This window comes from Pithys albifrons, chromosome 30 (genome assembly GCF_047495875.1).
Source record: "Pithys albifrons albifrons isolate INPA30051 chromosome 30, PitAlb_v1, whole genome shotgun sequence".
Lineage (NCBI taxonomy): Eukaryota > Metazoa > Chordata > Aves > Passeriformes > Thamnophilidae > Pithys > Pithys albifrons.
The window spans coordinates 1,808,917-1,835,985 of record NC_092487.1 but is presented as its reverse complement, the minus strand read 5'-3'; the positions used below and the strand labels follow the sequence as shown (position 1 = coordinate 1,835,985).

Sequence of the window (27,069 nt, the reverse complement as noted above, 5' to 3'; positions counted from 1 at the left end):
TGGGAAGTGGAGTCCAGCCGCGCCTTCCAGCCGGGACTCCGCGCATGCGCAGAGCGAGAGCCCCGCGTGGTCCCACCGCCCCTTGCTGGCGGGGGGGGAGGGGGTGGCATTGGGGAGAGATGGGGGGGCTTAGGGAGGCCTGGAGGGATGGGGGGCTGTGGGGATGGGAGGCTGTGGCGGGGGGGCTGTGGGGTTGGGGGAGGGCTGTGGGCGTGGGGGGGCTGTGGTGTTGGGGGGCTGTGAGGTTGGGGGGGGCTGTGGGGTTGGGGGGCTGTGAGGTTGGGGGGGGCTGTGGGGTTGGGAGAGGATGGGGGCTGTGGTGTTGGGGGGCTGTGAGGTTGGGGGGCTGTGAGGTTGGGGGGGGCTGTGGGGTTGGGGGGGGCTGTGGTGTTGGGGGGCTGTGAGGTTGGGGGGCTGTGAGGTTGGGGGGGGGCTGTGGGGTTGGGGGGGGCTGTGGTGTTGGGGGGCTGTGAGGTTGGGGGGGGCTGTGGGGTTGGGGTGCTGTGGGGTTGGGGGGGCTGTGGGGTTGGGGGGCTGTGAGGTTGGGGGGCTGTGGGGTTGGGGGGCTGTGGGGTTGGGGGGGCTGTGGGGTTGGGGGGCTGTGAGGTTGGGGGGCTGTGGTGTTGGGGGGCTGTGGGGTTGGGGGGGGCTGTGGTGTTGGGGGGCTGTGAGGTTGGGGGGGGCTGTGGGGTTGGGGGGCTGTGAGGTTGGGGGGGGGCTGTGAGTTTGGGGGGCTGTGGGGTTGAGCGGATGGGGGGCTGTGAGGTTGGGGGGGGGCTGTGGTGTTGGGGGGCTGTGAGGTTGGGGGGCTGTGGGGTTGGGGGGGGCTGTGGGGTTGAGCGGATGGGGAACTGTGGGGTTGGGGGCTGTGAGGTTGGGGGGGGGCTGTGGGGTTGGGGAGGGGCTGTGGGGTTGAGCGGATGGGGGGCTGTGGGGTTGGGGGGGGGGCTGTGGTGTTGGGGGGCTGTGGGGTTGGGGGGCTGTGAGGTTGGGGGGGGCTGTGTTGTTGGGGGGCTGTGAGGTTGGGGGGGGGGGCTGTGGGGTTGGGGGGCTGTGGGGTTGAGCAGATGGGGGGCTGTGGGGTTGGGGGGGGGGCTGTGGTGTTGGGGGGCTGTGAGGTTGGGGGGGGCTGTGTTGTTGGGGGGCTGTGAGGTTGGGGGGGGGCTGTGGGGTTGGGGGGCTGTGGGGTTGAGCGGATGGGGGGCTGTGGGGTTGGGGGGCTGTGGTGTTGGGGGGCTGTGGGGTTGGGGGGCTGTGAGGTTGGGGGGGGCTGTGTTGTTGGGGGGCTGTGAGGTTGGGGGGGGGCTGTGGGGTTGGGGGGCTGTGGGGTTGAGCGGATGGGGGGCTGTGGGGTTGGGGGGCTGTGGGGTTGAGCAGATGGGGGGCTGTGGGAGTCTGGCCGCACCAGTGAGCAGTTGAGGCTCTGCAGGAGAGCAGCAGGCGTGTCCCGCAGCACCAGTGGCTCTGCCCATCCACCCACCAGCCTGCCCAGGGCCGTAGAGGCTCTGGAAAGCCATGAGGGAGAGGATCAGGAGAGCAGGGAGGGAATTGGAAGTAAATCCCTTTGGAATGAGGTGAACGGCCCCCCAGACTGTCCCTTCCTGCACTGGGGATGCTCTGCTTAACTCCCCCTACCCCAGACTGGCTCCTCCCTTCTGCTGCCCTGGATCAGGACACGGCCCGACCTCACTGGTGCAAAGCCAGTAACCAAACAAGCCTGCTGGCACTTCAGCAGTGCAGGATGCCCCGAGGGCTCCCCTGTGCCCATGTGTTTCAGGCAGAAGGACCTCCAGGTCCCGCTCTGTGCACATGTTCCCCAATGAACAGCCCGTGGGCACCTTCCCAGGGCCCCCTCACTGGCTCCAGGCACAACTTCAAACTTTTTCACAACCTTTTCCAACAACTCTTCCTACACCATCTTTCTTCTTTCCCTGCTGCCCTGGGCAGAGCTTTTCCAAGCTGATGACTATGAAAAGACAGGTTCAATCCCTGTTGGCCATCAAGGCCACTTAACCACAGGTTGGGCTTCTCACTCCCACCCCAGCCCTCTGCAGGGTTTGCTGCAGCCCAACCTGGCTGGTCCCAGTCCCCAAATACTGACACAACCACCTGTGCTGGGCTTGAGACCCTCAGAGTTTTTTCTGTGGAGCAGGAGCATTTGCTGGAAATGTTTCCTTCCTCCCCAGAAAGCACAACTCTTGCTGCTTCTGGTCAGTATGTGATGGCTCTCAGGATTGAAGAGGAGAGCACACAGCTCCATGGGCACCCACATAACTCTGCTTGGGAAGGTTCCGACTCAACGTGTTATGGAGGGGTGAAGCCACAGGCTATTAAGGGGTTCCAAGAAGGGGATGTGGCTGTTGGTGTCTAAGAGCAGAGAAACATGTGGCAGCTGTGTTAAGCATCTACCTTTGGCTTTGCAGATGCTGTGAGGGCAGCCTTTGGAACTGGGTGAGTATTTGAGGTCAGCTGGGCCGTAGCAAGGAAGTGCTGAGAGCTGATGATTCCTCACAAACACAGTGGTAGTCTACGATCTGTTGATAACTTTGGTGCCACAGGCGACGGCTGCAGCATCCTATATGGAATTGGTGTGGAGCAGGTGAGCAGAAGGCCATGGAGCTTTTGAGGCCAAGATTGTTGTGGAAGAGCTCTGTGGCAGCCAATGGGATTCTGACTGCTGGCACTGCTTGGTCTTTTTGCAGATGATGGAGAGAAACCTGTCAGCTGCAGAAATGGCCCTTCTGTTGGGGATGGCTGCAGACCCCCTGCCCTCTGGGAGCTCCACTGAGGGAGCAGCAACCACTGCACTCCAATGGGTAACTTTGACTGCGGTTGGAAAGAAACCTCAGTGCAGCACATTTTCCAAAAGTTGACGGTATTGCTGCTCCTCATTTAGTCTCCCTTCCAGTGGTGCTTGTCCTGGCAGCCCAATGGCTTCTCTCTTGAGCAGTGCAGCTGGCCAGAAGTCATTCCTAACTATGTAACACAAAAACCCCTAGTCAGAGTAAAACTGTGTATTTTGGAGATGGAAAATTTAATGGTACTGGTTCACAGCTGTGCAAGTTCAGGTTAATGCAAAAGGAAAATCAAACACTTCTATCGTGGGAGTATTTTTACTGGGTGTGTATAACCACACACCCCTCTCTTCAGTATAAAGTGAGTTACTGAGATTTGTTCCTTATTTCACTCTTTAAAGTTTTACACTTCAATTCTGGTTTTGTTGGCAAAGCAAGTGTGGTGTGCAGCAGCAGTGCAAGGACCGGAGCTGCTGGGGGCAATCTCCCTTTTTTTGGAGAGGAGGGACTGTGTCTGTTTTGGGCAGAGTTGATAATGAGCTCTTTCCCTTGTTTTGTGCCTCTTTGTGAGACTGGGATGAGATGATGTCTGTTGGGACAGAGTGGGGGGTGGTGCAGTGTAGGAGCAGGTGTGGGGAGCATGAGAGGGCCTATGGAGGACTCCCACCCCAAAAAGTGTCACAGCCCAAAAATGCATGAAAATTTCAGGGAGAGGGAATAAAAACTACTAAACTATTAATGGTGTTGAGAAGGTTGAAATAAAGAGAAACCTCTCAGTTATATACATTGGAAATAATATTCAATTACAAATTTAAAAAAGGATTTTAAACTGAAAATATGTATCAACTATATAAAAGCATCTTAGAGTAATATATGAAGGAATTTAAAAAGGAAAAGGTCTGAAGAGCTGGAACCATGTACTCTTGTTACATGTTATAGTCAAAGGAGATGATATATGCAGTCTAAATAGAGGTTATACATAAGTGTAAATAGATACCAAATAGATATCTGTAAATGACCAATGTATAAATAGATGTAAGTGTAAATATCCAAATCTAAACAGATCTATAGTCTAAATATAATTTCTATGCAGCAAGTATTAATATATGATCTAAATAGATAGAAGTGTAAATAGGGGTAGTCTGAATAGATACAGAAGTGTAAACATAAAGGTGTAAATAGAAATAAGGCTGAATAGTCATTACATACAAGTGTAAACACATATATGTAAATGTGTCTCTGCCTAAATAGGTCTCATTTAAGTGAAAATAGATCAGACATAGAAATACATCTATTCCCTAAACCTGTAAGTGTCTAAGTAGCTGCCTAAGTGGAAATGTGTGTGAATCGTCAGGGGCAGGCAGCTGGGACAGCCACAAACCCAGGGCTAAAACACAACGGGTAAATTTGTTTCCCTTCCCTCACCAGCTGGGGGATCCCCAGAGCGAGCCCCAGGCAGAGGCACCAGGACACTGCCAGTGTTGAACTCGGCCCATGCCAACGGATCACCAGCTGATGCCCACACTGGACTATCTGGGGCTATTCCCAGCTGCAAGATCACTGAGCCACTTACAGTTCTCCTTGCCAGTCTCTCACTTTTAACCCATTCCTCCCAGCATTCCAGCCCTTTGCTCAAGAAACCACAGGTGCTGGGGCTGGAGATGTGGGATAGGGAATTTTCAGAGGTATGTAGGAAAGCTTAAAAAAAGAATAAACATGTAAACATAAAATGCTCTGAGGGAAGTGTCCCATCCCTTCTGTCAGGGAATTAAACCCCACAGTCAGGCAGCATTGATAGGTTGTGTGATTCAGTGTATGAAGTCCTGAAGATGCTGAATAATTGTCCTCCACGAGGTCTGATTCAACAATCCTTCCGAGTAGCACCTTCCCTCTAACTCAGAACAGCTTTTTTGGTATTGAGGAGTGTAGCAGGATGCTCTGCCTGACAGAGCAACTCAAACTACATCTTATATACAAGTTTTGAGCGGTGGATTGAGCCAGCAGGGTCTGCTGTTTGGTGATGGATTTAGCCAGGAGGGTCTGCTGGTTTTAGTGTTCAGTGATGAGACCAGCTTGACCACACTATCAGGAGGACAGGCAAGACAGGTGCTCCCTGAGCAGGGCTGGCAGCAGCAGGGATGTGCAGGCCCTGATATGGAAGTGAGAGCCAGCAGTGTCGAGCAGAAGAAACCAAAAAGCTGATCACACCTTTTTCAGCAGCAAACCATATTTTGCTCTGTAAGCCAGACCACACATAATCTAAAAATGAATGTGACTGACTTTATCCTGTAAAGGGCCAGGCCAACTTTTTCATGGCAAGGACTTCTACCATACCTCCCTAAGGTGTGTAAAGATTTTTCCCTTGAGTGGGGATGCCCCTCAAGGTTATGCCTTGAGGCTGAGCAAAAGAGATTTGCCCACAATTGCTGGTATGGGTGAGTAACATCAATCTCTACTTAGTAATTGTTTTTTCTAGCTTTAATATAATTGTTTCAGTATTGCCTCAAAAATAGTGCTCTATGGTAGAAGTTACAACTACCTATCCTGTGTACTGGATAGTTCTAACTAAGGTCTTTTTGTCTAAGCATTATCATTGTAATCAAATTAAAGAAATAATGCATTTTATTTATATAAATATATTTGGTTTTCCATCCTTAATCCTGTGGGGCAAAGGTGTATAAGGGTAGAGTTTGTCTGTATGATCCTTTGGACATAAACTGTTGACCAAGTCTGGGGCGGGGATTGGATTTAGCCATACCCAACTCCTCCATGAGGAGGAGTTTAGAAAGCCGGGCCCTCTTTCTGTGCCTCGTGACACAATGGGAGGGCTTCACTAATAAACTTTGGCTGAATCTCCCACGATGTCTGTGACAAAGAGGGAACTAGTTCACCAGTAATCAATGTTGTAAGGTTCCTCAGTGTGCAGCAGTTACTCCTAAATTTAAGGCAACAGCTGTCTTGGATGTCCAAGTTAAACCTTGCACTAGACCACGTGCCAGCTGCTCCATAGTCACTGTTACTCTGAAGGAATAATAATGTGAGTTACAATAAAAACCCACACAGAAGTTTTTACATATTGGTCCTTCAGAAATGTATTCAAGGTATGTGCTTGCTGTGCAGCCTGCAAAGCACAAGGAGCCAGGTTGTGATAAGGGAGGAAAACAGGAGTGTTGCCTCTGTCCAGTAATAGAATCGCAGAATGGATTGGGTTGGAAAAGACCTCCAAGATCATCAAGTCCAACCCTTGGTCCAACTCCAGTCCATTTACCAGATCATGGCACTCAGTGCCATGGCCAAGCTCAGTTGAAAAACCTCCAGGGATGGTGAGGCCACCACCTCTCTGGGCAGCCCATTCCAATGCCTGAGCACTCTCCCTGGAAAGAATTTTTTTCCTGATCTCCAACTTCAATTTCCCCTGGCAGAGCTTGAGCCCATCGTGCCCCCTTGTCCTATTGCTGAGTGCCTGGGAGAAGAGACCAACCCCCACCTGGCCAGAACTTCCCTTCAGGCAGTTCCAGACAGTGCTGAGGTCACCTCTGAGCCTCCTCTTCTCCAGGCTAAACACCCCCAGCTCCCTCAGCCTCTCCCCACAGCACTTGTGCTCCAGTCCCTTCTCCAGCCTCGTTGCTCTTCTCTGGCCCCGCTCCAGCCCCTCAAGATCTTTCCTGAACTGAGGGGCCCAGAACTGAACACAACACTCAAGGTGTGGCCTCCCCAAGGCAGAGTCCAGGGGAAGGGTCACTGCCCTGGGCCTGCTGGCCACGCTAGTTTTGATCCAGGCCAGGATCCCATTGGCCTTCTTGGCCACCTGGGCACACTGTTGGCTCCTGTTGAGCTTCCTATCAATTAGTCCCCCCAGGTCCCTTTCTGCCTGGCTGCTCTCCAGCAGCACCACTTACAGATTAATAGGTTGCAGTCCCAGCACAGAATCCATTAGTGTAAACCATTCCACTCACCCTGTGGTTAACATTTTGGGAGAGATACCATCTGAAAGAATTCAGTCCTTACCATGTTTGGCACTGGAGGTGTACAGTCACACTATTTGGGCCTGTGATTCTTTCTGTTTCTTGCAATACCCAAATTACAGCTTTAATTGATTTTCCATGGGGTTATATTGTATAACAGAGCCTTGTAATGCCTCGGACCAACATCCTACAGATTCCAACTCTTCAGCCCAGTTTTTTTGCCACAATTGCCGCAAGACTTCATCTAGAATTCTTACTTTCAATTCTAAAGGTTTTTCTTGCTTAAGAGTGTATAGTTGGGCTTGCTCAACCAAAGCGTATTTGCAGGCATGGGAGACTTCTTGTTTCCTGGTCCATTGCCAAACAACTTTCTTCCTAGTCCATTTCTGCTGTTTTGGCATTTTCCAGGTAGTGTCTCACTGTGACGTGACAGGGGGGTTGTGAATGGAAAGGATTTTTTGCATAGGCACTAACTTTTGTCAATGATGAAACATTTTTGATCTTATACTTATTTCTGATATGGGCCACTGGCTGACACAAGATCATTTCACATCTGTTTCCTTGTCACACCTGAGGTAACTCTTCAGTTTTGCTGGCCAAGTTTCATTCACCACCCGCACAGCTGGTTCTGAAATTAGAGCCCAAATTTCCCCTAAGGTATTTGCTAGGACTCCTATATTACCAGTAGGACTCATGACTGCTGATATAATCAAGGGTTTCAGTGAAACAGATGCCCCTCTCCAAAGCTGTATTTTGATACTTTTAGTTACTACTGCCTCATCCAGACTAGATCCTGTAATTAGCACATGAGCCATTCCTATCTGCTGCAGGAAGCCAAAACCTTCTTCCTTGTACACCAAATTCTGAGGGATGGCACTAATTTGGCAGTGTCTGCATAAGCTGTTAACTGCTGCACACAACCAGTGATACAGTGAAGGGATGGCAACATCCTGCCAAGCAGGACCCCTGATATTTTGTCACTGAGGACATCCCCGGTGTGTTTGATCTTCAATGCCTATAGGGTTTAATAGATTTTTTCACCCACTAATAAGTGGACAGACACAGTGCCACTATCCCAAACATGCAAAATCCATGCCAGTATGCCTTCCCCTCTTTTCTGCTGATACATTTCTCAAAGTTCCCTTTTGGAGTACAAGTGCATGTGATCTGCACCCTTCCATCCAGCACGTCACTCTGCCCTTCCATTTGTATGAGGGATTGTGCTTCTACCGCCTCCCTTTCTGCTAAATCTGGCTAAAAGCTCAATTTCAGAGTTTGAGAACTCACTCCAGATACTTCCATCCCATTTCTCAGGATCCCATGAATGTGACTGGGATATCAAAACCTTACTTTTCCCATGTCTGTGCCTTTGTTTGTGAGCAGGGTGCCACCCACTGTTCTACAGCGCATTGCTGCTCGTTGCACTGCTCTGCTTAAATAGTAATTACATCTGTGATTGCCTTTGTCCTGATTGCCTTTTCCAACTCCCACTTTACTCTGCAGTGCTGTAACTTCATGGTCCAACGCTCTAAGACTGGCAGCTAACAGAAATACCCATCTCCTTGCTAATGTGCAAGTCCTTCCCCACAGAACACGGAGCGTCAATACCTGTGTGCTGGATCATAAAACAAAGGAAGCTGTAGCCCATGGCTACAGATGATCCATAGTTTATCCATAGCTTATCTGTAGCTTTAGATTGTGGTATATATGAGGAAATGTAGATCTTTTGCTCTGATTCACTGCCCAGTACTCACCTCTGTGCAGACATGAATAAAAATGTATCCTGACTTTCTATGTGGATCATTTCCTGGAACACCAGGGGAAAGAGATCACTTTGGTAACATTTTGGTGACACAGATGGGGTGGCCATAAGGCCTTGCATGGATCGTCTTGCTGCTTCTGAGAAGGAAGAATAGAGTGGAACAGGATTCCAGCATGCACAAGCCAGTTGGTCAGACTTCCTCTGAATCCTCTTCAGCATCATGGCAGTGAGCAACTCCAAGCTGCAATGCCCAGAGATGTTTGAGCGAGGGTGGAAGTGGGGACGGAATTCTTGGATTGGCAAGTGCATTGTTTTTCCTTTTTCAAATTCCTTTTGCAAAACTTGTAGGTTTATCTTTGTAACCTGTTAGTGGGATCAGTCTCCATGTAAGTCACAAGGAGACACTTGGCAGTGGGCCTTAATCAATCAGTTGGATGGGAGCAGTGTAACTACTGAAGGTCCAGACCTAAGGGTAAAGGACTTGGGTAACTTAAATATTATTAAATTAAATAATGAGAACAAGGCAATCCACAGGTCCTTTGTGTAGCCCTCTAGGATGCATACTGAAAAATTAGATTAAATTTCTGGGTGATCCAATGACAAAAGATAAAATTACGAGATTTTGTAAGCAATGGTGGCCACATTGTTAATTGGAGAATGGGAAAACAGGTCATTACCTTTTAATATTATCTCACAGTTGGATGTTAATTTGTCATGACTTGGTAAATGGGGTGAGGATTTTTTTATGTTGATGCTTGTATGACACTGTATTGGGATTCAGAAACTCATAAAAAGTGTAAATTTGGAGGAGAGATGATAATGTCATTTATTGAGAAGGAGAGAAAGCAAGGGATAGTATGTTGCAAAGCAGATGAGCTGAAAGACATACAAATGAAGCCTTGGATTTTTGATTGATACCTTCAGTAATAACTCACTGCAAGGACTTGCTAAGTAAAGTTCCAGTACTAACTGTTGGGGCAATGGGAAAAAGAGCTTTGCAGCCATTTCTATCACCCAGGGTGTGTACAGTTGGCCACACTAAAACAACTCATCAGTTTCTATATACCCTATAATGCACCCTTCCCTTGGTGGGATGAGATATATTTTGTACCTTAAATGCACAAGTAACCTTTTCTAAGAATTCTGTGCAGATTCACATTCCACTTGAGATAGGCTGGAAAGCTCAGATTTGCCTGTTAATGAGTAAACTATGAGAGGACATCAGAGAAAATATTCCATATGGCATTTCAAATGATCCTCATGGGCTTCAGGAAAACTGGGTAAAGCAAAGAATGTGTCTCCAATTAAGAAAGAAAGCTCAGAAATGAAAACTAAGAGTAAACCAATATCCTATAAAGACAGAAGCACAAAAAGGTGTGGAACCATTGATAAACACATTCTTAACTATTCAGCATACTCAAAGTAAATCTGAATTTCAGATGCCTTGCTACAGGTGAAGAAGCTTCATTCTCAATTCTTAAGAGCAATCAATCAAATATGCGCAGATGTACACCCAGCTGTATCAAATGCTCGTACCTTCCTCGTGCTGGAAACAAACTCCTATATTGCTGCTTTGGCCTTAAAGGATGCTTTCTTTTGTATCCCAATAGATGAGTAAAGCCAAACAATCTTTGCCTATGAATGGGAGAATGCTATGACTGGAAGAAAGGTGCAGCTGTGTTGGATGATGGATTCAAAAATAAGTCCACCTTATTTGGTGGTTTTGGCAAAAGAACTGGAATGCCAGAAATAAGGTGATGGTGGTCCTCTTTTACAGTCTGTAGGTGACATCATAATTGGAGCTGACAAAGGACAAACCTGCTTGGAAGCAATCATAGGCCTGCAGAGTTTTTTGAGATTTGCTGGATATCTAATTTCAAATTCAATTTCAAAGCAAAAAGGTAAGACCAATACCTTGGCTTTAAGGTATCAAAAGAACAACGAGCTCTGGGAGAAGACAGAAAAAAAGCATGCTGAGCTGCAGTCCCTAAGGCTAAGAGACAACTAAGAGGATTTTTGTCAATTGCAAGCTTTTGTCTCATATGGATCCCAAATTTGGAACTAATAGCCAACCCCCTTTTTCTGGAAATCAAAGGCCCTGAAGAATTGCTGGAATGGGCCTGAAAACATTGAACTAGTTTTGATGCTCATGGAAGCACCATCTTCAGGCCTTCCAGATACAGCCAAACCCTTTCCATGATATGTGCATGGAAGGCAGCAAGAAGCCTCTGGGGTGATGACACAGCTGCTTGGAAGTTGGCAATGGCCAATGTCATCCTTTTCCAAGCAGCTGGATGGTCAGCATGCTTGTGGGCTGTAGCAGCCACCGCCCTAATGATACAGGAGGCTCAAAAATTTACTTTGGGGCGGCCTCTAACTGTTCTGGTCCCATAAGCTCTACTAGCTGTTTGGAATCTAAAGGGACATCACTGGATCTCTCCAAGCCAAGTGGTAAAATACCAAACTGTGCTAATGGACTGGGGAGAAGTAGACATGCATGTGTCATCAACTTTAAAAGAAGCCACTTTGCTCTCTACTGAAAAGGAAGAGCCTTTACAACATGACTGAATGCACACCATGGAGCTGGTAGATGCAAGGCAACCAGATTTAAGGGTTGAACCTTTACAAGACCCGGACAAAAACTGTATGTTGATGGCAGCAACTTTGTGCAATACAGGTTATCTCTGGGAGGTGGAAAAGAGCAGTGGCATCCCTGGGGTCTGTGGCACAGACCCCTGGGATGGTATTGCCCCATGCAGCATTACTCCATGCCAGAAGGTTCCCTGCCCTCACCCAACGTGCTCGCTTCTTGGGTATGTAGCACAAACACTGCCCAGCCTGTGAGATGATGGACCAGGCAGGTTCCAGCACCTGCATCACACCTGGCTGGCAAAGGTAGAAGCCCAAAACATGTCCTGTCCCACACCTGACAGCCTTGACCTACACCTGCTGCATGCGCATTGGCCCCTTGAGCTGCCCAGAGTCTGGGGATGAGCAGATGTGAGCAGAGGGGTGCTGGAAGCCCACCTGATCTTGGGGGGCTGCAGCAGGTATGGGGTGGGGGGCGGGATGCAGCTCACCCCTCTCCACTCTGTCTCTGAAGTGACTGGTGATGAGACACAAGGGTGCTGTGCAGGTGCTGCAGGGCCAGGAGCAGGTGCGGCTGCTGCAGCAGGACATGAAGCAGATGAGGGGCTGAAGACTCCACTCCATAATGGATGCCTGTCTGTGAGCCTGGCTGGAGGAGCAGGAGTGAGGAGAGCAACGTGGGCAAGCACAGATTGCTCTGCAGGTGAGGGCTGGTGGTGAGGGTGGCAGTGTCCCTGTCCTGCCCAGCTGAAGGAGGTGGTGGTCCTGCAGCCACTCAGCAGTGAGGGCAGGGCGAAGTGCCAGCAGAGGACAGGAGTTTAGGTGCTGGGATGTGGCTGGAGCCTCTGCAGTGCAACAGAAGCCAAGAGCCACTGAGTGGGGAGGGACTAGCAAATAAAGCACCCAATCCTTGAGGCACCGGAATTGGCATTCACCAGTCCATAGTGGTCCTGACCTTGTGATACACCAGCCTCACACTGTCCCTGACTCTGTCCCTGCTGTGCCCCAAGCTGCTCAGTGTCTGTAACCCCAGCACCTTGGTGCCAACATCTCCATCCCCAGGGTGCCCCCAGCCCCTCCATATCCCTGTCCACAGCCCTACGATGCCCTCATTCCCATCCCTGTAGTGCCCCCAGCCCCATGTTGGCCCCCACCCCTCAATGACCCTGGACTCACACACGGTCCTCCCCATCTCCATTCCCAGGATGCATCCAGGCCTGTCCCCAGAATGCCCCCAGACCCTTGATGCCCCCATCTCCATCTCCAAGGTATCCCTAGTCCTGTCGTTGTCCCTGTGGTCCCCACTGTGCTCCCAGCCCCTCAGTGTCCCCAGACCCACAGTGCCTCCAGCTCCGGGATGTCCCCAGACCCATCCCTGCAGAGTCCAAGAACCTTGATGTCCCTGTTCCCAACCCCACAGTGCCTCCAGCCCCGAGCTGCTCTGGGGTGGGGGAGCAGAGTGGACAGACAGATGGACGCGGGGGTGTCCCTGCTTCTCCGTTTATTAACAAGCAGCCTTCGTTTTAAAAAAAAAATAAAACAAACACAGACATACAGACAGGCAGAGGCAGCCCGGCAGGGCAGGGGGGCCGCCCGCCCATGGTTCGTTTGGTTCCTGACACCAGAAAGGTTCAAGTAGCCGAAAAGGTTCAAGTTCCATATAAGGCACTTTAAAGCCATGATGGAAGCGGAGCTCCCCCAGCCCCATCACCCCTCCCGGCACCCCACTGCAAGGGACAGATGTGGGGGCCGGGCAGCGCTGGCGGGTGACAGCGGAGGGGCCAGGGGAGGGAATATATTACATCATCTTTTTAAATATAGATAAAACTCTTTTTGTAGACAAATAGTGCCGGTCCCCTACTCCCCCAGGGGAGGCTGCGCCCTGCGGGGGCATGTGCAAAGGGCAGAGGGGTGACCGCGGGGGCCCGGCCACCCCAGGGAGGTGGGTCCCACAGGGCCAGGGGGTTTCGGAAGGGGGACGGGGCCGGGGAGGGGCCGGGGCTGCCCCGCACCCGGGTGGGCTCACCCGAATAGTGCAACCAAGAGAAAGCAGCCGGGAGTGCAGGGGCGAGGGCGGCTCGCCAGGGGGGGCTGCTTGGAGTGGGGAAAGGGGGACAAGCTATGCACAGCGCAGGGCAGTTGGTCCCCCCATACCGGGGAGAGCACGGGGGGGCTCTCCCCAGCTGGGGGGTCTCGGTCCATGGGTGCCCCTGCCCGGTCCTGGTATCCATGAGGGATTTGGTGATAGGACACCCAAGTCCCAGTCCCCCCTACACCCACCTGGGCATGACCAAGTGGGCCCGGGCACGGCGGAGGGTGGTAGGGAACCCCCACCCCCTTGTGCAAATCGGCCGGGGGGTTTCCCCCTTTGCATAACTGGGAATGAACCGTGACGGGAAAAACGGGAACAGAAACCCCGGTGGGCACACCACGGCACGGGACGGCGCTCGCCGTTGCATCGGCCCTATGCCGTCTCCACCGGCACAGCGCCATCCGGCTGCGGCCCTTCCTCGCCCTCCGGCTCCTCTTCCTCCTCCTCAGGCTGCCCTGGAGCCCAGTAGCGGGCGATGGAGAGGCGCAGCCCCTCCAGCCGCCCGTTGGAGAGGTCGAGGCCGGGGGGGGCAGTGGGCGGTACGGGGGGCTCGTCGCGGCGGCGGCGGCGGGTCCGCACCTCCAGGCAGTTCTGGCCCTTGAGGTGCCGCTGGAGGTGGTCATCCTTGGCGAAGGCCTTATGGCAGAGGTTGCACTCGTAGGGCCGCGCGCCTGTGTGCAGGTGCATGTGGTTCTTCAGGTCGTAGCTGTGCAGGAAGCGGGCGCTGCAGTGCGGGCAGGAGTAGGGCCGCTCACCCGTGTGCTTCCGCATGTGGATCTTCAGTTTGTCGTTCCTGGAGTCGGGACACACAAGGGAGACATCGGCACGGCGTTGCCGGCACGGCACCCAGCCACGGCGGGCAGGGCAGCAGTGCTGCAGCACGCAGGGGGCCTGTTCCTGGGTGAGCAGGGGACCATTGTGCAGCTGCATAGCTTGAGATGCAGCTTGGTGATGCAGGGGAGGTACGTGGGGGATGCTGCTGGGTACCCTGGGTTGGTCTGGCAGTGCTTACAGGGTGCAGAAGACTCCTCCCAGACCTGCACCACACCATGCAGGGGCTGGCAGAGGAGATGCCATCAGGTATCAGGCATGGGCTGATCTGGCAGCAGAGCGCAGAACACCCCACAGACCCGACTGCACCAGCGTGGGGGCATTATAGGGGATGCTGCCAGATACTTTGGGTCAGTCTGGCAGCAGAAGGCCCCAAGAATCCCACTGCACCATGACAGGGCTGGCAGGGGGTCCCATGGAGGATGGCACTGGGTACCTTGGGTTGGTCTAGAGCACTCATGGGGTGCAGAAGACCCCTTGGACCTGCACGGCACCGGTAGGGCTGGCAGAGGGGTACTGTGGAACACACCATCAGGTACCCCAGGTTGGTACCAGCAGCACTCAGGGGATCAGAACACCCCCTGGACCATGGCAGGACTGTGGCAAGGCTGCAGTAGAACTGGCAGGGGAATGCCATGGGGGATGTTATAGGGTACATGTCACACAGGAAGGGTCCATCCAGCAGCACTCACCGTGTGAATCGGACCCCGCACACCTGGCAGGCGAAGGGCTTCTCACCCGTGTGCGTGCGCATGTGGCGAGGCAGCTTGCCGGCGCCATGGATGACTTTGTGGCAGACAGGGCACTCCTGGGGCATCTGTGAGCGGCGCTTGCGCACCAACTTGTCAGGGCTATCCAGCCCAGGTGCCAGCGACTCGTGGTGCAGTGAGCTCAGGTATGCCATCAGGTCGGGGTCGATAGCATCATCGTCGGAGGTGGCCTCCTCAGGGGACAGGGGGGGCTGGTAGGGGAAGGGGAAGGAGTGTGGGGGCAGCTCTTCCTCCTCGGGCAGCTCAAAGCTGTCGTAGGGCAGGGGCAGCCCCTCGGGCAGAGGGGGCGAGGGCAGCTGTGGGGGCGGCGGGGGGCTGCCGCAGCCCTCAGCCTCGGCAGGCGGCTCCTCCGTGTGGTTGTTGAGCCGGGCTCCGCGGGCTTGCAGGAACTTGCGGGTCTTCTTGCTGCGACGGGCGGTGGGGCGGGGTGGTGGCGGGGCGGGCACCTCACCCTCGGGGAGGGCGGCAAAAGCCTCCAGGTAGCGGCGGGCACGTTCACAGTCGCTGTCATCGGGGCCAGGCGCCTCCAGCCCACTGCCCTGCAGAATCTCCACACAGGCAGCAATGACACAGGGGATCTCCAGCAGCCGGGCAGCGCGCAGCACCTCACCCATGTTGGCACTGCTGATGGTCAGTGTGGCCGTGTAGGCGAACTCCAGCAGCGCGCCCAGTGCCTCTGGCCCCACAAAGTCCAGCTCGCAGACCTCCTGCCCTGGCCCCGGCCCTGCAAAGAGCTTCTTGAAGTAGAGGCTGGAGGCAGCCAGGACAGCGCGGTGGGTGCGGTACTCCAGCCCCTGCGTCTTGATGGTGACATCGCAGAGCAGCCCCAGCTGCCGCTGCTCGTTCAGGCAGCTCAGCAGCTCGCTGCTGTGCTCAGGGAAGGGGATGCCGATGAGGTCGTCCTCTGGGCTGGCCATCATCCTCACCTGTGGGAAGGATAGGATGCTGCCTGACCAGTGTGCAAACCACCTGGCAGAGTGCTCAGAGGAGACACTGGCTGGAGCATTGCTGCTGCACAGCCGGGGCGCAAGGAACCCTCCATGCACACGCTGGGTAGCACTGGGGTTTCAGTGGGACCCTAAACCGGGGCGGGCTCGGCCTGTGGTCTGCCCGCAGCCCCCTCCATGCTGTGTGTAGGTCGGCGGGCACAGGCATCCCACCGCAGCCCCCCGCACTTCCTCCACCAGCAGCGGCACCAGCCACCCGCGCCGCCACAGCAAAGGGGGAAATCTCAGCGTGGCGCCTTTGAACATCTCCAAGGTGCATCACTTCCTGCTCCAGCCCACCCACCGCCCCCCGGTGCCCCGTCAAGGCCAGGCACAGCCACCGGCTCCCAGCACCCCCATCCTGGGAACAGAGGCCTCACCGGCAACGGGCGTGGGTGGGCAGCCGAGTGCCGGGAAGACGGCCCTGAGGGCCGGGGGCCGCCCCGTGGAGCCCAGCCGGGCTGGGAACGGGGGCCACGCTTCCTGCCACCGCAGATTAGGATCAGCACCCGCGCCGCCGGTTCCTGCCCCCGCTCCTGGTGGGGACTGGGCCCCCTCCCTTCCCCTGTGCCCCAGCCCGGGGCCACTCCTCGCCCAGCCAAGCCCAGCCTGCACCAGTCAGGCCTTTCCCACGCTGTGGCTGGCAGGGCTTGGCTTCAGACTTAAACCCAGCACTGCTGGCGCTTGCACCGGGGTCCCCACAGCGCAGCACCGGGACCCACACGTTCCTGTGGAGCCAGCACAGGCGGGAGATGGAGCCTGTGGGAAGGGGGAGCCCATGACCCTAACACCCTGCAGGCAGGGTGCAGGCAGCAGTGGCAGCTCCAGGGCTGTAACATGCCCTGCGACACTGAGCAGCCGGACAGGGCTGCTTGCTGACACCGGCACAGCTGGATGACACCTGCATGGGAGTCCACCAACTGCAGCCTAGGGGAGGCAGAGGCTGGCACCAGCACTGCCACGTCGTGGCTCTCAGTGCTGCCAGAGCTATGCCATGCCAATCCAAGGCATGGAGGATGGCAGCATGTGGCACTGGCCATTGCTGAGTCGTGCCAGGCAATGCTGAGCCATGCCAGGCCCATCCACCCCAAACCCACCACAGCATGCCAAGCCACACGGCGCTGTCGGCAGGCAGGCACAGGGGACGTGCCTCCTCTTGCCCACGGAGGGGCGGCAGGGCCGACGGCCCCCGGCGCAGGGGCCCATCCCCAAGCCGGCCACTCCCTGAGCTTGGGCAGCCGCCAGCTGGGGCTGCCTCGGCAGGCAGCTGGGAACGGCCCCGGAGCAACTGGCTGCGGAGCCGCCCCAGCCGCTGCCGAGCAGGCCCGACCGGCAGGGCAGGCGGCAGCCGCCCCTGAAACTGGGAGCCGGGCAGTGCCGACCGCCTGGGATGCTGGCGCCAGCGCCCATGGCCGAGCCCCCGCCTTGGCAGCAGCCCGTCCCACCACTGGCTGGGGTCCCCTCTGCCTGCTGAGGCGGGGGTGAGCGGATTAGGGGTGATTAAACCATCAGGGCCCCGGGAGCCAACAGGCAGCGACAGCCCCTGGTGGGATTAGGCAGGATTAGCCGCAGGGGCAGGATTAGGGGGTGAGTACCCTATGCCACAGCTTGGGTGACTGGAGAGGGATGATGGGGATGTGGCACCTGCCGAGGGTGGTCCAGAGCCCCACAGACCACCAGGGCTGTCACAAGCAATAGTCACGGGATGGGGTGGCACTGTGTCCTCTGTCGCTGCCTACCCTAATGATGGCATGAGGACAGTCTCCCTTCTCCACAGCAGTCTCCCTTCGGCCCCAGTCTCCACAGCAGCTCCAGCCCCACAAGACACCTGGGCACAGGGTGTTCACAGGACTCCAACAGCACCCACTGGCACATGTCTGTGGGGGTACCTGGGCACAGGGCAGCAGCTGAGGCCCCGCCATATCCCAGCGGGTGGCAGGGTGCTCCAAGGAATGGGCACAGCCACCGGCATCACCATGTCATGGTGTAGGTTGGCACAGCCTCAATACTGCCAATGCCATAGAACCCACCAGCAGAGGCACGGTGAGGGAGCTGGGACCCTCGTGAGGAGCCACGGGGTGGGATGGCAGCGGACACGGCTGCAGGGCTGAGGCAGGGCGGGGGTGAGGGGGCAGGGGCGGCAGGCAGGAGGGGGATTTTCCATCACACCAAACCACCCGTTACGGCTCCTTCGCTGACACCCCCACCCCCCGCACATCCTCCCCACTGGAGCGAAGTCACATGCTGAGCGGGTGCTGCCGTCGAGGAGATCACCGCAGCGATAAGGAAACAGCAGGGGGACGAGGTGTGAGGGGGCTGGAGCCACCCCCAGCACCCTCAGCATTCCCTGGCCAGAACCAGGGACAATGCCTGGGAGAGAGCAGGTGGCAATGCCTATGCCCCCGCTGTGCCAGGGCTTTCTCGGTTTTGTCGGTGCTGTGGCCAGGCACGTTTCGGCTGCAGCAGCCACATAGGGCTAAGGAAAGCCGGGGGGGGGGGTAACTCCCCATGCTGAGCTGGCTCTCACACAGGGCAGGTGATAGCAGGAACAATACCTGCCTGGGTCACCCTGACATCCCTCTGCCAGCCCAAGCTGCATGGCACAACCACAGCCAGGCCCCATCCTGCCAGCTCCCTCCATCCTGGGGTCTGGCCACCCCAGCAGTGCCATGCCCAGTGGGGTGGGGGTCCACCCCTGCAGCACCCATACTACATGGGGATGGCTGTGTCCCATGTCACCAAGGTGGGATGGCACCCTACATGAGGGTACAGTGCCAGCCCGTGCTGAGCACTGGCCACAGCTTGGGAACAGTGGGAGATGTGGGGTGGGAGGGAGTGTCTAGCAGGTCTCCCCACCTGCTCCCTCATGGGGAAGGGGGGCAGAGGTCCTGGGGAGCACAATCCCCACCCTGGGCTGCTGCCAAGCGCCACTGCTTTCGGTCACAAGAGTCATAAATGCTGTCGAGGGACTTCACAGCCACACTGGGGAGAATGAGTCACCCAGGAAGGGGAGCTCAGCGCAATGTCGCCCCGGCCCCTGGCCCTGCAGGGCCCCCCGCCCTTTGGGAGCTGGGATGGGGACACAGGTGTCCCAGTTGTGCAACTCCCCCACCCTGCCATTGCCCTGCCTGAAGCCAGCTGGGAGCAGCAGTGGCCACAGTGAGGGGTTGGTGCAGCTGAAGGGCAGCGGTTGCACAGCCCCTCTGCCCACCCAGCACAGAGGGTGACGGCCTAGGCCTGGCTGAGCTCCTGACCCTGTGGCAGGCACTTGCCAGGGGTCCCACTGCTGGAGGCTGTGCGAAAAGTGGCACTGCCCTTCAAAAGAAAAGAACGACCAAAGACAAAAGGAGATGGTTTTGAGAGGAAGGAGGATCAACAGGGTCCCCCACCCCACAGCGCTGAGAGCGAGCCCCACAGCACCCCACGGGCTCCCTATCGCTGGCTGCTCACCCAGAGAGCTCGCAGTGCCCAAGCACCTTCAGCGCCTCATGGGCACAGCCGTGTGCCGCCGCCATGGCACATCAGCCACCAGCACCGAGGAAGGGGGCTGGAGCACTGTGCCCTAGGACTGCCCCAGCACCCAGCTGGCACTCAGCCAAGGGCCCAGTGCCAGCCCAGCCCGATAGCTGCCATGGAGGTTGGGCAGAGGCATCCCTGTCACAGCACAGCAGGACCAGCAACGTTGCCAGCACCAATCCCGGCACCTGCAGCAGGGACAAGAAGCAGAGCCCCCACGCTGCCCCCCAGCACACAGGCACTGTGCTGGCATCCTGGCCCCCTCCTGCTGCCAAAACCTTTCCTTCCGCCACGTCCGGCTGTCTGGCATTGCCACTGTGGGGTGTGGGCCCTGCTCTGCCAAACCAAGGTGACCCAGATCTCACCACCTGTCCCTTCCCATCCCATCCCATCCCATCCCACCAGCAGCAAAGGCAGTGTAGGGTTCAGGCGACACCCGCATCCCAGCAGCCTCTTTGGCCAGTGCCGAAGCACCTGGCCCAGCTTTCCCAGAGCCCAGTGGTACCATGCTGGGTCCCCAAGACCGCAGCCCCACCTCTTCCAGCGATGGCAGGGGGCTGCATGGCTCACCTGGCCCGTGTCCTGGCGTGGCTCGGCGCTCCGTGGCAGCCTTGCTGGCGGCCTGTGAGCGGCAGGGAGGGGAAGGCACGGTGCTGTGTGAACTTGGCCCCGCTCCTCACTGCACTTGAGCTCAGGATCCCACCTCAAAAGGAGTCGACGCCCACACCCCGGGTCACGCACCTCCCAGCCCCGCTTCCCAGAACACACACGGCATTAACCCTTTGTGGCTGGTTCTGTGTCACAGGGCACCGACCCGGAACCAGGCAGGGGGCATCCCCTGGCTCGCTCCCAGAGGAGAAAATTCCCAGCACCACCAGGGCAGGCACCCCATAGCATAAGCATCCCTTTCCTGCCACCGGCATCGCCTCGACGCCACCTGCCCCTGCCCCCTGCGCTGAGGCATCACACAGGCCCTCACCTTCTGTGCCACCCAAGGCAGGGCGCCGGGCACTGGGAGCTCACCACTGGCCATGGCTGGCCCGGCTGAGCCAGGAGGGCGCCTGCGCTTGGCGGGAGTGGGGCTGCCACCACAGGGCTGGGCTCAGCACAGCGTGCTGTGGCCTGCCCAGCCAGCCCTGGAGCCACCCCTCAGCCCTATGGATTCGTGTCCTGCTCTACCCTTGGAGCAGGTTCTCGAGGTCCCACAGGGAATGTGGAATGCAACAACAGCCTGGCTGGACTGTGCTGCCTGGTCTGCTCTGCTCCCCAGGCAGGGGCACTTATGGGCCCCCCTGGCCAGGCTGCAGGTTCGTGCAATCCCCCCCATAATTACACCCTCTGCGTCCCCAGCTAAACAGCAATTAGCAGCCTGGAGAGTGCGCCCCACACCCCACCGCTGGCACCAGCAGCCACCCAGGCCGCCCACGCCAGCCCGGCCAGGGGCACCTGCACCACAGCACCCTGGCATGGCCTTGGATAGGCTCCGGGCACTGTCCTGGTGCTGCTGGCAGCAGGAGGCCAGCAGAAAGGGGAAGAGCCCCGTAACAACTGGGTAGTGAGGGACCTCCAGCCGAGCCCCAGCAATGCTCACAGAAAGAGCTGGGTTGTGCAAGAGCCCACAGGCAGGCAGAAGGGATGGCAGGCGGGCAGAGGGACAGAACCAGCATGCCTTGGCATGGCACCCCACCTCCCCCATCACCACAGATCATGTGCTGGGCAGGAGCTGGCCATAGCACCACGGGTCAGCCCAGTGCCTGGAGCGCAGGCCGCACAAAGCCTGGGGCCGTAGGGTTGCAGGCAGCATTTCCCACTGCACTGCCATTATGCTCTGGGCTGCCCCCCTGCCCAGTGAGGGGCACAGCAGAGGACACAGCCTCACACAGCACCCCTGGAAGGGAGGAAGGAGGGGGGGAGGGAGGGATGCAGCACCTGCTGCCAACCTTCACCTGCCCTTTGTTCCCCATAAAGGAGGGGAACGGCGCCAGCCCCCCCAGCCCAGGTGTGCCAGGTGCTAAGGGCGGGAGATAAGGTGGGCGAGGCAGGCAGGGAGAGGCACAGCAAGGCATGGGCACGCAGCCCTGAGTCAGGGTTCCTGCTTGGTGGCCAGGCCCCACTGGGGTGAGTCACCGTGGCCCCCCCACCCTGGGGGTGTTGCAATCGCCCAGGCGCTGGCCACAAACTGCTGCTCACTCTGGCTGGGGGGCACCAGGCTGCCTGCCTGGAGGGGGGACAGATGGGGAGATGCTGGCCTTTGGGGAGGATGGGCTAACCTTCGTCCATCCATTCATCCTCCTTCAAGCTCCATCCTCGCCTTGGCCAGTGGCACCCTGACCAGTGTCACCAGCTATGGGACACGGCCTCATCCCATCTCCTGCCTGGCACCGGCTCCTCTCCTGATGCCATGGCCATCCCTATCTCCTGGATCACATCCTGACAGGACCTGCCAAAGCTGCTTCTGGCCAGGGAGAGGACTGAGGCACAGGAGGGAAGGAGGGAAGGAGGGAGGGAGGGAGGGAAGGAGGGAGGGAGGGAGGGAGGGAAGAAGGGAGGGAGGGAAGGAGGGAGGGAGGAGGGAAGGAAGGAGGGAAGGAAGGAAGGAGGGAAGGAAGGAAGGAGGGAAGGAAGGAGGGAGGGAAGGAAGGAGGGAGGGAAGGAGGGAGGGAAGGAAGGAGGGAAGGAAGGAGGGAAGGAAGGAGGGAAGGAAGGAGGGAAGGAAGGAGGGAAGGAAGGAGGGAAGGAAGGAGGGAAGGAAGGAAGGAAGGAAGGAAGGAAGGAAGGAAGGAAGGAAGGAAGGAAGGAAGGAAGGAAGGAAGGAAGGAAGGAAGGAAGGAAGGAAGGAAGGAAGGAAGGAAGGAAGGAAGGAAGGAAGGAAGGAAGGAAGGAAGGAAGGAAGGAAGGAAGGGAGGGAGGGAGGGAGGGAGGGAGGGAGGGAGGGAGGGAGGGGTTGCCAAGATGGAGCTCAGGGCAGGGAGGAACACTAAGGAAATGGGCACATTTCACCCCCACAGGTCCCACAATAGCCACAGGGACAGGACTGCAGTCAATATAAGCAGCATTCAGAGGGGACCCAGTGACCAGGCCACTCCTGCCAGCACCAAAAGAGGCACAGTGGAGCTGGGCATCCTGCACAGCCCAGCCTGGTCAGGACCCTACTGAGATGGAGCCATATTCAGTTGCCCACGTCCTTCCCTGCAGCCTGATCTGGGCACAGGGTTACTGCTGGCAGTAGGGCAAGGCTCTGCCAGCCCCCAGCCTGGGACAGGCAGGATTGCCTGTGGCTGGGTCCACCTGCTGGCCCCAGGGTGAGGCAGCTCTGAAGCCACTGGCCCTGTAGCAGTAATGGAAGCCCACTGGAGGGCAGCCAGACCGCCTGGGTCTCACCATGCTGCACAGCCCCAGGGGGTCCCCTTGGCTGGTGGCATCTCCTAGTCAGCACAGGGGGCATGTCCTCAGAGCACCTCAGAGACTGAGCATTGCCAGTGGGACAGGACAGGCTCCGATGCTCCATCCTGGCACTGGGGCGGTGCTGGCCTTGGTGGGGTCACTCGGCAAGGACAATGCCGGCCCACAGCCCCCCCTCTACACCCCCCAAAATAGCCCAGATTCCGCCCCCACGGCAGCTGCCTGCTGCCAGCTCCCCGCTGCCCACGGCTGATCCCAGGGAGGGAAGGGGGGCAGCCGGCTCTAATCCCCCCCGAGCCCATGTAGCAATGCCAGCAGGCACATGCCCGCCACAGCCACTCCAACTCATGTCATGCCACTGGTGAGACCCCAGGCAGCCCTGCCCTGTGGGGAGGGTGACGGCCCCTCAGCTCCATGCTGGAGCAGGACCAGGGGCAGCGACTGCGGAGCCCCACTGTGGGACATGGGGCTGTCCCCAAGGCCCACTGTGATGTCCCCTCTGTAGTGGCGGCCCTGGCACCCAAGTGGAAGGGACAGAAATCCCTTCACCCTTCCTCCTTGACTCTGCAGTGAGGCAAAAGCTTCTGCTCATTCTTGCCCCCAGCTATGTGTCCCCAAGGATGTTCATGGGAGGGAAACCAAAGCAAAATTGCTGGGGTGCCACCGTACCCAACACATGCCAGGCAGCCCAGTCAACACTCCCCATCCTGCCAGTACCTAGAGTGCCTGGCACCCACACTGCCCAGGACCCAGTGCCTGGCAGCAGGACCCCCTTACTCACCACCCACTCCAGCCACTACCCTGGGGCCTGGGGACACGACAGCGACAGCCAGGCAGAGTGGAGCATGCAGTGCAGCCACGGCTGCCAGGAGAGGCCAGAGCTTGCCTGACCTACTTCTCCTTCCGCATCACCTGCTTTCATTTTCCCTCACCCTGGCTGGTCCCCCCACCCGCCCATGGCCCTGGCGAGTCACGCCACCAGCTCTGGGGATACAGGGCACCCAGGCCCCGTGGCTCCCACTGTACCAGCGTGCATGCCAACTGGCTGCCCATCCCTGGGCATGGAGCATGGCCAGGCACCAGGCACGCTGAAGGTCACTGGCCGCAGCCCCGGCATCCCCCAGCTGCCTGCACGGCCACCCAAGCGTCACCTTCCTGGCACAAAGCGAGTTTGACGAGTCTCAGCCCAGCCCCTCGCCGGGTCCTCTGGCCACCCCGGGGCTTACTGGGGTGTGGACACGCAGCTCCCGGGGCATGTCGGGGACGCCAGCGCTGCCACGGAGAGCCAGGCGGGCGCCAACCCTCCAGACGGGGCGGCCGCTCCCGCCGGCACCCCGCCGGCTCCCGCGGTGGAGTTACCATGGGAAGGCGGCTGTGGTGGCGCAGGGGGAGCGCAGGCTCCCGGGGGCTTCCGCCAGCAGCCTGTGCGGTGCCAGGAGAAATTTCTCCCTGGTTTCATCATCCGCGCCTGCCCCGAAGGAGAAGTCCCTGCTCCGCGCACGGGGCAGCGGCCACCCTGGAGGGCTGGGGCGCAGCGGGGGCTTCGCTGGCCCCGCACCCCCCGCTGCCGCCCACTCCCCGCCCCCGCGGGCTCAGGCCTGTCGCGCTCGTGCCACGTGTGCACTGAGGGTGCAGGCACCAGCTGGCAGAGCCACGCTGCCACAGCCTCGGGCTCAGCACCGCAGCGCTGGGGGCAGCCTGCGCCCAGGCAGGGGGTCTTAGAGGGTCCTCAGGACCCAACACCGACGTGTGTCCCCCCCCACACCTGTCACATTCCCACGCTCACCTCTGCACGGCCGTCCCCAGCACAGGCACTCCCAGCCCTGCTGCCCCACACTCCCCACCGCCCCAAACTTTCCCCTTCTCCATGCACCCACTTCAAGTTTCTGAGCTCAGTCCCTCCCTCTGTACCCAGCACCGACATCATCACCGCAGCCTTGAGTCGCCGCGGTCGCTGCCAGCGCCGGGGGTCGCAACGTGCTCCCCACTCCCACCAGCCCAGCTACGGTGGCCGAAACTGAGGCAACTCACCCCACGCCAAAGCCGACACCGCGTCCCCTCGCCAAGCGAACGCAGCCACGGGTCAAGGGCGGCTGCAGCCCAAGACGTGGATCTGCTCCGGCGGGAGGGTAAATACCGCACCCCGCCCCGGGCAAACAGTGGCCGGGGGCAGCCAGCCAGGGGGACGAGGGCAGGTACGGCAGGGCTGGGCGCACGGGGCAGAGTCCACCGGTGTTCGGCAGGTGCTACCAAGACACCGATCCCGGGGACCACCGCACAGCCGAGCAGTGAGGCACCCACCACCGCTGCCAGCGTGCAGGCCTGGGGGTCACCGGCGTGGCACAGCGTGCCGGGACACGGGGACACCCTCTGGCTCTCCCAGTACCGGTGCAGTGGGGTGTCCCTGAGCTGCCTTCCCCGTGCGACGGTGCCGTCCCCGCCCGGTGCACCAGGGATCGCCGCCAAGTTGCTCACCAGGTTGGGAAGGGCAGTGGGATGGTGGCAGCACGCAGTCACTCGTGGGTGACCCACGGGGGACCCTAGCTGGACCACAACGGGACCCCAGAGGAGCCTCTGCGGCCGTCCCGGCACACAGCGGGGACCTGCCGGTATCGCTGATTTCCCACAGACCCGTGCGCAGCGACCGGGAACAGCTCATGAGTGACCCTCTCCCGCCCCACGGGCGACGTGTCCACCAGCTCCGGCTGCGGGAGGGGACGGAGGGCACCGTGTGGTGCTCCGCTCGCCAACCGCGCCCACTCCCCGCCTGCAGCATCCCGGATCCACGCGACTCACCGCAACCGGGCGGCAAAAGCAGTGGCCGTCCCGGTCTCGGTCCCGGTCCCGCTGCCAGTGGGTCGGTACCTCCGCGCAACCCCCGCCAGTGGGTCTGTGCGCTCCCACCCACCGCCACTCACCTGCGTGCCCCGCCCGACCCACGGGCCGCTCCTGGGGCCGCAGCCCCGCCTCCGCCTTCACCTGCCGCCGCCGCGCCCCGCCCGCCCCCCCGGCCGCTGCCGTCGCCGCCGCCGCCGCCGCCGCCGGGGCTCCAGGAAGCGCCCGCCCCCGCCCGCTCATTGGACAGCGCGCTGGCGCTCGGGCGTGCCATTGGTGGGACACTCTGCCCATCAGCCCCGCCGCCCGCCCCCGGGAGGGCGGGGGCCGCGCGTACCCCCCGGGACCGGGAGCGCGGGTGGGGGGGAGCTGAGTCAGAGGCGGGTAACGGGGCTGGGCAGGGGCTCGGCCTCAGGGCTGGGCGTGGGGAGCCCGGGACGGCCCCGGTGCGCGCCCGCCGGCGCCGAGCGCGGTGCCAGGCGGCGAGCGCGCTCCGCCTGCTGCGGCCGCCGAGTCCCGGGGCCGGCACGGCACGGCCCGCTCCGCCCCGTGGGCACGGGGGTGGGGAACCGGGAGGGGGGTAAGAACGGAGAAGTGTGCACCGTGCGAGAGTTTGGAGTACCGGGCACGGGGACCTGAGCATGGGGGGAGGTAAAGGGATGGAGAGCCGCACTTAGGGAGCCGGGCACCGAGAAGCGAGCACTGGGGGACTGGAATGCCAGGCACGGGGACGTTGGAGAGATGGACACGGAGAACGTGGCACTGCGGGCAGCCGCGGGCGCGGCGCGGAGGCAGCTCCCCCGTTCCCGGCGGCGCTGGAGCGGAGCGCGGCGGCCCCGCTCGCCGGGGCGGCCCCGCCGCAGGTGCCTGGGCGCGGACCCCGCGCAACCTGTTTGGCCGCTGCCGGCCCCGGGAGGCAGCGGCGGCCCCAGCGCTCACCTCGGCTCACCTCGGCCCTCCCCGCGCCTGGCTCGCAGCGCGGCCGCTGCCCGGCGCTGGCGGAAAGTGTGAGGAGGAGCCGCCGCCGGCCCGGGGCTGCCAAGGCAAACACGGCCCCGCGCAGACGTTATGTCAGCGGGCGAGGGAGCGGCGGGGCGGGAACAGGACCCTCACCCTCCCGCCGGGCCCCGGTACCGGGCACCTGCCGCCGCGCCTCGCGCAGCCGCCGCTTCGCTCCCCCCAGCTCCGTCCGTCCGACCGTGCACCTGCATCCCTGCCTCGGGCACCGACCCGCCAGACTCCGGGCTCCGGCGGGAGCAACCCGCAAACCACCCCCTCGGCCTCGTCGCTCCCCGCCCGGTCCCCGCGGTCGCTCCTGCCCGCGCCTGTGCCCCCGGGGCCGCTCCCCCGGGGCGGCCCCGACGGTGCGGCCGCACTCACCTCTCGCGCCGGGGCCGGGGTCGGGGCCGTACGGGGGCCGCGGGCTCAGCCGGGCCGGCGGCGTGGCAGGAAGGACCGGGCGGTCATCGCGGCCCACGGCGGCCGCCTGCAGAGGGCACTGCCGGTCCCCGGAGCCGAGCCCCGTG

The 27,069-nt window shown here is 59.2% G+C and overlaps 1 protein-coding gene and 1 long non-coding RNA gene across 11 annotated transcripts; one reads left to right on the top strand and one right to left on the bottom strand.

Annotated features, from left to right (window-relative positions):
* The first annotated feature begins 1,378 nt into the window (after positions 1 to 1,378).
* LOC139683892 (uncharacterized) lies at positions 1,379 to 8,887 on the top strand. 3 transcript variants are annotated; one of them, XR_011699826.1, is made up of 5 exons: positions 1,379 to 1,574; positions 2,424 to 2,451; positions 2,521 to 2,599; positions 2,703 to 2,816; positions 8,618 to 8,887. It is a non-coding gene; the product is annotated as an uncharacterized lncRNA (long non-coding RNA). The 3 variants fall into 3 exon arrangements; XR_011699827.1 differs by lacking the exon at positions 8,618 to 8,887 and adding an exon at positions 8,264 to 8,520; XR_011699825.1 differs by lacking the exon at positions 8,618 to 8,887 and adding an exon at positions 4,224 to 5,430.
* A 3,708-nt stretch (positions 8,888 to 12,595) lies between these two features.
* Positions 12,596 to 27,016, bottom strand: ZBTB7B (zinc finger and BTB domain containing 7B). Of its 8 annotated transcripts, XM_071579374.1 has the most exons (4): positions 20,286 to 20,424; positions 19,877 to 19,928; positions 14,727 to 15,730; positions 12,596 to 13,996 (listed from the first exon to the last, which is right to left on the bottom strand). In XM_071579374.1, the coding sequence occupies exons 3-4, from the start codon at positions 15,722 to 15,724 to the stop codon at positions 13,576 to 13,578; spliced, it is 1,419 nt and encodes a 472-aa protein (XP_071435475.1). In that variant the 5' UTR covers positions 15,725 to 15,730; positions 19,877 to 19,928; positions 20,286 to 20,424; the 3' UTR covers positions 12,596 to 13,575. The 8 variants fall into 8 exon arrangements, with proteins under 8 accessions (XP_071435475.1, XP_071435471.1, XP_071435469.1 ...); XM_071579370.1 differs by lacking the exons at positions 19,877 to 19,928; positions 20,286 to 20,424 and adding an exon at positions 26,924 to 27,016; XM_071579368.1 differs by lacking the exons at positions 19,877 to 19,928; positions 20,286 to 20,424 and adding an exon at positions 25,627 to 25,710.
* Between the last annotated feature and the right edge of the window lie 53 nt (positions 27,017 to 27,069).

What these genes read in the sequence shown, in the direction of transcription:
- ZBTB7B (XM_071579367.1), bottom strand. Translation starts at nt 20,339, where the DNA reads ATGGCCAGTGGTGAGCTCCCAGTGCCCGGCGCCCTGCCTTGGGTGGCA. An exon ending in TGCCTTGGGTGGCACAGAAG is followed by an intron (nt 15,731 to 20,285) that starts GTGAGGGCCTGT and finishes TCCTTCCCACAG; the next exon opens with GTGAGGATGATGGCCAGCCC. An exon ending in TGCGGGGTCCGATTCACACG is followed by an intron (nt 13,997 to 14,726) that starts GTGAGTGCTGCT and finishes TCCCGACTCCAG; the next exon opens with GAACGACAAACTGAAGATCC.